The 9,446-nt window shown below is 49.6% G+C and overlaps 3 protein-coding genes across 3 annotated transcripts; all 3 read right to left on the bottom strand.

Annotated features, from left to right (window-relative positions):
• Window positions 1–17: 17 nt before the first annotated feature.
• Window positions 18–743, bottom strand: LOC109946395 (putative protein TPRXL; the record flags this gene model as incomplete). The annotated part of the gene is made up of 1 exon (XM_020553940.1): window positions 18–743. A coding segment is annotated over exon 1 (726 nt), but the record flags the coding sequence as incomplete, so codon positions are not given.
• Window positions 744–3,977: 3,234 nt separating this feature from the next.
• Window positions 3,978–7,617, bottom strand: LOC109946394. The gene is made up of 4 exons (XM_020553939.1): window positions 6,899–7,617; window positions 6,639–6,793; window positions 4,812–5,959; window positions 3,978–4,022 (listed from the first exon to the last, which is right to left on the bottom strand). The coding sequence occupies exons 1-4, from the start codon at window positions 7,615–7,617 to the stop codon at window positions 3,978–3,980; spliced, it is 2,067 nt and encodes a 688-aa protein (XP_020409528.1).
• On the bottom strand, window positions 7,617–9,158 carry LOC109946393. The gene is made up of 2 exons (XM_020553938.1): window positions 8,697–9,158; window positions 7,617–8,579 (listed from the first exon to the last, which is right to left on the bottom strand). Exons 1-2 carry the CDS (start codon window positions 9,156–9,158, stop codon window positions 7,617–7,619), a joined length of 1,425 nt encoding a protein of 474 aa, XP_020409527.1.
• Between the last annotated feature and the right edge of the window lie 288 nt (window positions 9,159–9,446).

The raw sequence follows: 9,446 nt of genomic DNA, 5'->3' as shown, positions 1-9,446 counted from the left end.
GAGGCTGGGGATAGAACTTGCTTAAAGATTGGAGGGAGTGTAGTGGAAGACGCTGGCCGTCCCGAGGATGGTGATGGTTTTGAAGATGTTGGAGGATTTGGCGATGATGAATGTGATTTTGATGAAGCCTGAGGTGGTTTAAAGGAGGATGTAGACAGTATAGGAGGAGATGGTCTAGATGAAGGTGTTCGGAGTTGAAGGGATGGTGAAGATGGACTAACAAGAGTGGATTGGGGCAGCTTAGATGAAGATGTCGGGGGTTTAGGCAATGCTGAACGCTGATCAACAGAAGAAGATTGTTGTAGTTTAGATACAGATGTTGGGAATTCAAGAATAAATGGAGATGCATTGGAAGAAGATGGATTAACAAAAGTTGATTGAGGCAGCTTAGATGAAGATGTTGGGGGCTTAGGGAATGTTGAAGAAGAAGAAGATGTTGGGAATTTAGGAGATGGAGAAGATGTACTGATATAAGAAGATTGCAGCGGTTTCGATGAAGATGTCGGAGGCTTAGGGGATGATGAAGATGAACTAAAGGGAGATTTGACTGGTTGAGATGGAGGTGATGGGGCTTTATAGTTATAGAAGGCTGGAGATTGATTAGTAGAAGTCAAGGGTGGGGAGCGGTTTCTATAGGAAATTTTAGAATCATAAGTTTGTCTGGGAATCTGATTATAATCATAATTCTCACGCTCATCTTCAATACAAAAGAGGCATTTCAAAACTTCAAGAAAAATTGACATGGTGTCCCTCTTTCTGTGATCAAAACACACAAGTCAAGCAACCAGTTGAGATACCAAAGACAAAGATCATCTGAGTTACAATGATACATACAAATGAATTGAAAAGAGGAAGCTGAAGCTGAAGAAATGATAAGCCAACATGAAAAAGGAAACATACAAAAAGAAAAAGAAAAAGAACATAAAAAAAAGTACTCACCAGAGTCACCTGCCTGCCTCAATGAGTGAGTGTTGTTGACGAACCAACGACTGAAGAGGTCTTTGCTATTAAGGAAGGAACATAGTACATGCACAGTCACACAGAGTCCCAAAGGTTGAAGCTACTTTAGTCCTTTTCCTTTTTCCTTTTCCTTTTCTTTTTTTTGGGTCAAACAATTATTTGACATTGGTGATATTCAAACTTTCCATTGAAAATTATAAACGATACTTCCTCTACCAACTCTTGGTACATCTTATGTGTGTAAGCTGATCATGGTGATCAGTTTCTCATGTGGTAGATGTTTGTGCAAATAATCTCACGGGAGAATATTCGCCCAAGATTCCTTCGTCTTCTCCGCCTCTCTTTCTCCCTGCAAAACAGATCGGAGTAAAAGGACCACACCCGGGGGGTGTTGGCCAAAGGCCCTCCGATGCCTAAGTTAGGTAAGGGAATTCAAGGAAAACCGGGTGGCCGGAGCCGTGTGTGGTGGCCGGAGCCTTGTGTGAGAGAGAGAAAGAGAGGAGGTGGCTAGGGTCTCTGAGAAAATAATTTATGCAGAGTTTGAGTAGGAATTTAGACGTACCTCATCCTTGTGTGTAACCAGGTATTTATAGTGGCCTTTGGAGAGGTAGGTGGGGTTGGTGTAGTTGGTGTGGTTGGTGGGGTTGGTGCATTTAGGGATTATGGATGAACCGAATCCCTAATTAAATTGGGGATCAAGTAACTCCCAATTTGATTAGGTAATTCCCAATTAGGTTAGGTAACTCCTAATTAGGTCAAATAATTCCCAAATTGATTGGCCTAATTAATTGACCTAGGGTTTTAGTTTAATTAGGTTCCCACAAATGCCCCCCAGCTTCTGCATGGCGCGTGGTGGCATGTAGGAGATGTAAATTATCCGTTGGGCTGTCCAGCTGTAACTGGGCTTCCTTCGTGGACTTGGGCTCCCGAGTTGAGGAGGCTTTTTACTCGGGCTGTCCAGCTGTAACTGGGCTGGAGGTGCGCGATCTGCTGCTGGAGCAGGTGGCAGTTTAGGTCATCTTTTTTGTGGATGATCCAAATTGCTTCAATTCCTTCTTATTTTTGTGCCACGAACTAGGATCAGTATGAGTCAAGGCGATCATGTGCGGAGCACGAACGTGCTGAAAGTCAGCGGCAGATAGGAAGAGGAGGTTGGCGACGATCCGCTCGTTCCTCTTACCTACTGCGATGGTAAGTTGCATTCCTCTGATCTGCTATTGTTGCCATGGAATTCTTTGTTGTGTTTGACTAACTTTTGTCTCATGCTTGCAGATGATGCCATCCGAAAGAAGCTCGTTCTCGACCCGGATATGACGAAGGTTCGACAAGCTTTGAGCATCCCCGCCAAGTTTCGTGAATGGCGCTGGCTGCTGAGCGAACATCGGAAGGAAGTCGGTGGCCTGCCCCCTGCTGAAGATATTGAAAGGTGGAAGTCGCGCTTCTTAGAGCTAAGTGACTTGCCAGTTATGCGGGAGGAGGCATCGATTGAGTCCCCCGATGGTGGGAAAGCGTGCAGTAGCTCTGCTCGAGATGAAGCTGTAGTTTCACGATCAGTGGATACGTCTCCACAGCGAAGGCAGCCGAGATCTTCTCTTGCCACGAACAAGTCTTCTACAAGGGAGGTCTCGCCTGCTCAGAAGGCCCATATGGGAGTTGCTCCTGCCTCGTCTGCATGGATCAAACGCTTCGTCAGCTCGAACAGCAAGAAGGCAAACGGCATGCAGGAGGTTCGAGAAGTTCTGCTCAAGTCTTTGCCCGTACTGCCTAAGACCCATGATCTACCATGCAAAGAAGCCGCTGGGAAGCAAGGATTGGGTCATCCATGCCGATCTGGGAATCAAGCTGAGAGGATTGTACCTCTGCCTAGCAACCACGACTCATCTGCGGGGCCACGAACAGTCAAGCACAGGGCTGACTCAATGTTGCAAGTTGCAGCCAAAAGAGCTAAAGAGTCGTCTGCTCGAGCGAAGAGTCCTCCAATTGCACGAACTGTCGGTCCGGGAACTGGTGGTAGCTCTGCTGGGGGCGAGCCCGTGTCTGATCTGCTGAAAACAGGCTTTCTGTCAAGTCCATTTGCTTGCGCTAAGCTAGTTGATCACGTGTATCGAGCTGGTGACATTTGTGCTTTCTCGAGCCTTCCCTTGGATAAGCAAGAAGAAGCTGCCATGTATCACCTTCAAAAAGGAATGGTTTTTGCTGTTGGGGCCATGCGGAACTCGCGTGATGTTGCCCCCTCTTCTGCCCTGCTCGACGAGCTGGTGAAGAAGAATGCTGACCTGACTGACAAGCTCTCGAACGAGCGGATTCGCCACGATGCGAGGATTTTCGAGATGAAGGAGAGTATGTCCGTGCTCAAGAGTTCTGTTGGCCAAAAGGATGGTGAACTCAAGTCTCTTATGGCTGCCTTGCTCGAACGCAAGGAAGCCTACTTCTGCCTCGAACGTAAGCATGCTGCTTTGGCCAAGGATCGTGACAAACTGCTGGTCAAGTTTGATACCCATATGGAAGCCACTGAGGCATCCAAGGAAGAGATGACTGCTAATGCGTACAAGCTGGGATACCTGGATTGCCAGAATGGTGCTTCTCCTTGCTACCCTCTCGAAGATGATGACGGTGAGCAGTCTGGTCTTGACCTGCCCCCCGCTCAGAGTGAGCAGGTGGATGTTGTGGATGCAGAAGCAGTTGAAGAGCAGATAGCAGATGAAGCTGCAATTGAGGAAGACAAACGCCAAGGTGGGTCAGCTGATGAGGCTAAGGCGGATGCGAAGGAGCAGGCAGCCGAGGCGGTTGAGCAAGTTGTGCCGGTTGGGCAGAATGAGGCTGTTGCCAGTGCAGTTGAGGATGTGATCGGCTAAGGGTCACCTGCTGAAGTTCCCTAGTAGTTGTAGTTCATTTTTGCTATTTTTGAACTTTGTTATTTTCTTTCAATAAGTGGTCTCTTGTTTGACCATCTTACTTCTTGTTGAACTTGGCTGATTGGCCGCTTTGTTATGGAATTTTCAGTTGTTTTTCGAACTTCAATTCTCATTGTATCTTGTAAGTGTGTGTCCGGAGACATAGCACTTGGAAGACATAGCGCTTGAAAAAGACTCCATTGAGTTTGTGCTCCGGGGAGCAGCTTGTCTGCAATGGAGCTAAGGCTTGTCGCCTGTGTGCGTATGTCGGGGACATAGCGCTTGAAAAAGACTCCATTGAGTTTGTGCTCCGGGGAGCAGCTTGTCTGCAATGGAGGTAAGGCTTGTCGCCTGTGTGCGTATGTCAGGGACATAGCACTTGAAAAAAGACTCCGTTGAGTTTGTGCTCCGGGGAGCAGCTTGTCTGCAATGGAGGTAAGGCTTGTCGCCTGTGTGCGTATGTCGGGGACATAACGCTTGAAAAAGACTCCTTTGAGTTTGTGCTCCGGGGAGCAGCTTGTCTGCAATGGAGGTAAGGCTTGTCGCCTGTGTGCGTATATCGGGAACATAGCGCTTGAAAAAGACTCCGTTGAGTTTGTGCTCCGGGGAGCAGCTTGTCTGCAATGGAGGTAAGGCTTGTCGCCTGTGTGCGTATGTCGGGGACATAGCGCTTGAAAAAGACTCCATTGAGTTTGTGCTCCGGGGAGCAGCTTGTCTGCAATGGAGCTAAGGCTTGTCGCCTGTGTGCGTATGTCGGGGACATAGCGCTTGAAAAAGACTCCATTGAGTTTGTGCTCCGGGGAGCAGCTTGTCTGTAATGGAGGTAAGGCTTGTCGCCTGTGTGCGTATGTCGGGGACATAGCGCTTGAAAAAGACTCCATTGAGTTTGTGCTCCGGGGAGCAGCTTGTCTGCAATAGAGGTAAGGCTTGTCGCCTGTGTGTATATGTTTGTGGGACATAATGCTCGAATCTGCAAATGATGTTCTTCCAGATGAATCGTTCAACGTCAGCTTCCTTGGTAGAAGATAAAGCCTCGGCCTCGATCCATTTGGTGAAGTAATCAGTGGCAACGATCATTATCTCCTTATTGGCAGGTGCTGTCGGCATAGGTCCCACCAAGTCAATGGCCCACTGCATGAACGGCCATGGACTGTTCTGTGGATGGTATTCCTCAGCTGGCAAGCCAAGGATCGGCTTGTATCGTTGGCATCGATCACATCTTCGAGCATACTCCGTAGAGTCTTTGTGCATGGTAGGCCAGAAATAGCCGATTCTAAGAGCCTTCTGAGCAAGCGACCTGCCTCCAGCGTGATTTCCGCAATCGCCGTCGTGTATTTTGCAGAGAACCTCGAGCGTTTGCGGGTACTTGATGCAAGTGAGATGAGGCCCGTAGTATGATCTGCGGATAAGCGTGTCGCCTTTCATGTAATATCTTGCAGCCTTCTGCTTGATTTTCCTGGCCTCGGACTTGTCATCGGGGAAGTTTTCATTCACTAGGTAGTCAATGATGGGTTCTTGCCAGCTAGGATCCTCGTCGATCTGCATTAGGTCCGGTTGTTCTGCCTCTTCTATGCTAGGCTGGTCAAGGTGTTCGACTGGGATAGAGCGTCTGAACTGGGTATCCAGTGCTGATCCTAAGCTGGCCAGTGCATCTGCGTGTGCGTTCTCTGCTCGGGGCACTTGCTGGATGGTGAAGGTGGGAAATGCCTTCAACAGCTCTTGGACTTTGTCAAGGTACAAGATCATCCTTGGGTGCTTCGCCATGTATTCTCCTAAGGCTTGACTTGTGATCAGCTGGGAATCCGAGTAGATGGCCAGCTTCTTGATTGATAGCTCCTTTGCCAAGCGCAAGCCAGAGAGCAATGCCTCGTGCTCTGCCTCGTTATTTGAAGCCGGGAAGCCAAGTGTGATAGCTTGCTCTAACAGGGTTCCATCAGGGGTGATGATGACGACGCCTGCTCCAGCTCCTTTCTGGTTTGATGCTCCATCTACGCGTAGCTGCCACATGTCTCTGGGTTGGTCAGGTTCCGCGGAGGTCTTGTTTGCTCTCGAACTTTCCTTCTTTTTGCTGACCAGCTTCTCTTCTTCGGCTGATGGTGTGAACTCTGCAACAAAGTCTACTAAGGCTGGGCTTTTATGCAGTCTTTGGTCGGTAGAGGAGGTCGTATTGGCTTAGCTCTATTGCCCACTTCATGAGCCGCTGAGAAGCATCAGGGCTGTGGATGATTGATCTCAAAGGAAAGTCAGTCATAACGATGACTCGGTGAGCTTCGTAATAAGGTCGTAGCTTTCTCGCAGAAACGACAAGGGCCAAAATGAGCTTCTCCAATTTTGGGTAGCGAGTCTCTGCATCGAGGAGAGCTTTTGACGTATAGAATATCGGATGTTGGGCCCCAAGTTCTTCTCGGATGAGAGTTGAGCTGACGGCCGAGTTGGACACTGCCAGGTACACGAACAAGTCTTCACCAGGAACTGGCTTCGAGAGCAGGGGAGGTGAAGTAAGGTAGGTCTTTAGACTCTGGAAAGCTACTTCGCACTCCTCGTCCCACTTGTCTTGTTGCCCCTTCTTCAAAGCTTTGAAGAATGGTCTGCACTTGTCGGTAGACTTCGAGAGGAATCGGTTGAGGGCTGCTGCTCTGCCCGTCAGACTTTGTATTTCTTTCACTGTGGAAGGTGACTTCATCTCGAGAATAGCTTTAATTTGGCGTGGATGTGCCTCTATACCTCGTTGTGTGACTGAGTACCCTAAGAATCGGCCGGATGATACACCGAACGTGCATTTACTTGGATTCAGCTTCATGCGGTATTGGCGGAGCAGGCCGAATGTCTCGGTGAGGTTTTTGAGGTGGTCTCCACGCTTGGGGGCTTTGACCAGCATATCATCCACGTAGACTTCCATGGTTCTACCGATCTGCTCCTTGAAAATCTTATTCACGAGCCTTTGATAGGTTGCTCCAGCGTTCTTCAACCCAAAGGGCATGACCTTGTAACAGTAGGTCCCTCTCTCGATGATGAAAGAGGTCTTCGCTTTGTCATCGTCGTACATCATAATTTGATTATAGCCGAAGTAGGCATCCATGAAGCTGAGCAGCTGGTTGCCGGAAGTCGAATCCACGAGCTGGTCGATCCTCGGCAATGGGAAGTTGTCTTTAGGGCATGCCTTGTTGAGGTCGGTGTAATCGACGCACACCCTCCATTTTCCCTTTTCTTGTTTTGCCACCAGAACAACGTTGGCCAGCCATTCTGAGTAGGAGACATCTTCAATAAATCCAGCGGCTAGAAGCTTGTCGATCTCAGCTTCAATGATCGCGACTCGCTCGGGAGCGAAGTTGCGTCTCTTCTGCACCACGGGCTTATTGGCAGGGTTGACATGGAGGCGGTGGCAGATGATGTTTGGGTCGATGCCGGGCATGTCAGATGGTGACCACGCGAACATGTCTTTGTTGTTTTGGAGGAAGGTGGTAAGCTCCACCTTCTCGTCTGGGCTTAGGCGCGAGCCGATCCGCGCTTTCTTGTCTGGCTGGTTAGGATCGAGGGGTACTAACTCAACGTCTTCCTCAGGCTTCCAACCTTCTTCAAGGGAGCCTTCCGGGCGGATTCCCTCCTCTCGATCCTTCTTGTTTGGATTCTGGCGCGAGCCGATCTGCGCTTCTTTGTCTGGCTGGCCAAGATCAAGGGGTACTAACTCAACGTCATCCTCAGACTTCCAACCCTTTTCAGGGGAGTCTTCCGGGCGGATTCCCTCGCCTTGATCCTGGCTCATTAATTGCTATTGTGAGGTAACTTCTGGCTCGAGCTTGCTTGTCTGTTGGGAGCGCTTCGTGCCTCGTTGGCAGCTTGCATTGCTGGTGTGAACTGCATCTGCTTGCTCTTCTTGAGTCCGTGAGCTGTGCATCTTCTTGCCATGGCTTGGTCACTATCGATCTGCCCGATTCCGCCTCCAGGGATGGGGTAGCGAATCTTCTGGTGTAGAGCAGATGTGATAGCCTCGATCTTGCTGATCCACGGTCGGCCCAGGATTCCGTTGTACGGGGAGATCTCGTCGATGACCATGAAGGTTTGTGAGCAGACTACTGGGGGCGAGTGGACGTCAAGGTCGATCTGTCCAACAGTGATTGATGTAGCCCCATTGAAGCCAGTCAGCGACCTTGCAAGTTTGCTTATCTTGGGCTCCAATCCCATCTGCTGGATGACAGATAGTTGCAGGATGTTGGCTGCGCTTCCCTCATCCACATGAACTCGCTCGATCACAGCTTGTTCAATCTGAATGCAGATGACTAGGGATTCATTATGCGGCAGGTCAAGCCCGATCAAGTCTTTCTTCTGGAAACCAATGATGGGTGTATCTACGATAACTGGTACTCCTGTTGTGATTTGGGAGACATAAGTCGCCTGCGCGATCTTCCTCTTGCGCTCCTTGGTGGTCAGTCTGGACTCCTGAGAGTCAGCTAGAATGATGTTGATTCGAATGACCTTTTGGGGAGGTTCCTTGGCAGCCGCATCACGATCCTCGATCTGTTGAATGGCCTTCTTTGCGACGAATTCTGTGCAATGACCTTCTCTGACCAACTCCTCCAGATGCCTTTTCCAGGCATTGCAATTGTTGGTGTAATGACCGTGCTCCCCGTGGAATGCGCAGTATTTATTAGTGTCCCTATTAGAGGGGTCTCCTTTCATGGGTGGCGGTCTCCTCACCCACGGCTTGTCCTTCACTTGAGTCAGGATCTGATGAATTGGGATAGCGCACTTAGTGAAGGTCCCAATTTCTGAGCTTCCCTCTCGGGGCCGCGATCTGCGCTTATCTCGGGCTTTTTGCTCGAACTAGTTGCTCTTTTGGCTTGCCTGCTTCGTCGGGTGATCAACTTGCTTGCTAGCTTTCTTTGCGGTGATTCGATCATCGTCCCAAAGTGCGTAGCGTTCTGCCGTCGCGAACACTTCTGCCAAGGTTTGACTTGGTGTTATGGCCAGTTCCCGGTATAGCTCGTGCTCGGTTGGCAATCCCTTCTTGAAAGCTGAGGATGCAACTTGGTCATTGCATCCTATGATGTTAGCCTTTTCAGCCTTAAACCGTTTCAGGTAGTCTCGTAGAGACTCGTCTGGCTTATTGCGCAGGTTGAACAGATGGTCTGCATGCTTTCTGACCGTCTTGTAGGAGGTGTACTCCTTTGTGAAGATGAAGGCCAACTCCTTGAAGTTTCCTATCGACGCGGACGGTAGAGTGTGGAACCAGTCTTGAGCTGCTTCTCGCAGGGTCATCATGAACACTTTGCACATCAGGGCATCGTCTGTCTTGTACAGGATCATGGCGCTCTTGAAGTGCCTCAAATGGCTCTCAGGGTCAGAGTTCCCCTTGAATGGAGTGATGGATGGCGTTATGAACCGCTTCGGTGGAGGAGCTCGTTCCACTTTGTCGGTAAAGGGCGAGCAGTCAACTCGATCAATTTCCTTATGCAGGGCCTCCTCCGCGCTTCCTTTAAGTTGGAGAGCTTGGAGTCGGTCATTTACTAGCTTCTCGACGTCCTCTGCTCGCAGGACTGGAGTCTCGGGCCGGCGTCTTCGGTGCCTCGAGCGCGACCGGCTAACTTCTTCCTC

This window comes from Prunus persica, unplaced genomic scaffold, assembly GCF_000346465.2.
Source record: "Prunus persica cultivar Lovell unplaced genomic scaffold, Prunus_persica_NCBIv2 scaffold_55, whole genome shotgun sequence".
NCBI lineage: Eukaryota > Viridiplantae > Streptophyta > Magnoliopsida > Rosales > Rosaceae > Prunus > Prunus persica.
Note: the sequence above shows the minus strand (reverse complement) of the source record. Positions and strands in the feature narration are given on the sequence as shown.

What these genes read in the sequence shown, in the direction of transcription:
- LOC109946394 (XM_020553939.1), bottom strand. Translation starts at nt 7,617, where the DNA reads ATGAGCCAGGATCAAGGCGAGGGAATCCGCCCGGAAGACTCCCCTGAA. An exon ending in CCGCATGAAGCTGAATCCAA is followed by an intron (nt 5,960 to 6,638) that starts GTAAATGCACGT and finishes ACTTTGTTGCAG; the next exon opens with AGTTCACACCATCAGCCGAA. An exon ending in TTTGCAGATTCGAGCATTAT is followed by an intron (nt 4,023 to 4,811) that starts GTCCCACAAACA and finishes ATGTCTTCCAAG; the next exon opens with TGCTATGTCTCCGGACACAC.
- LOC109946393 (XM_020553938.1), bottom strand. Translation starts at nt 9,158, where the DNA reads ATGATCCTGTACAAGACAGACGATGCCCTGATGTGCAAAGTGTTCATG. An exon ending in TTGATCACCCGACGAAGCAG is followed by an intron (nt 8,580 to 8,696) that starts GCAAGCCAAAAG and finishes CCAATTCATCAG; the next exon opens with ATCCTGACTCAAGTGAAGGA.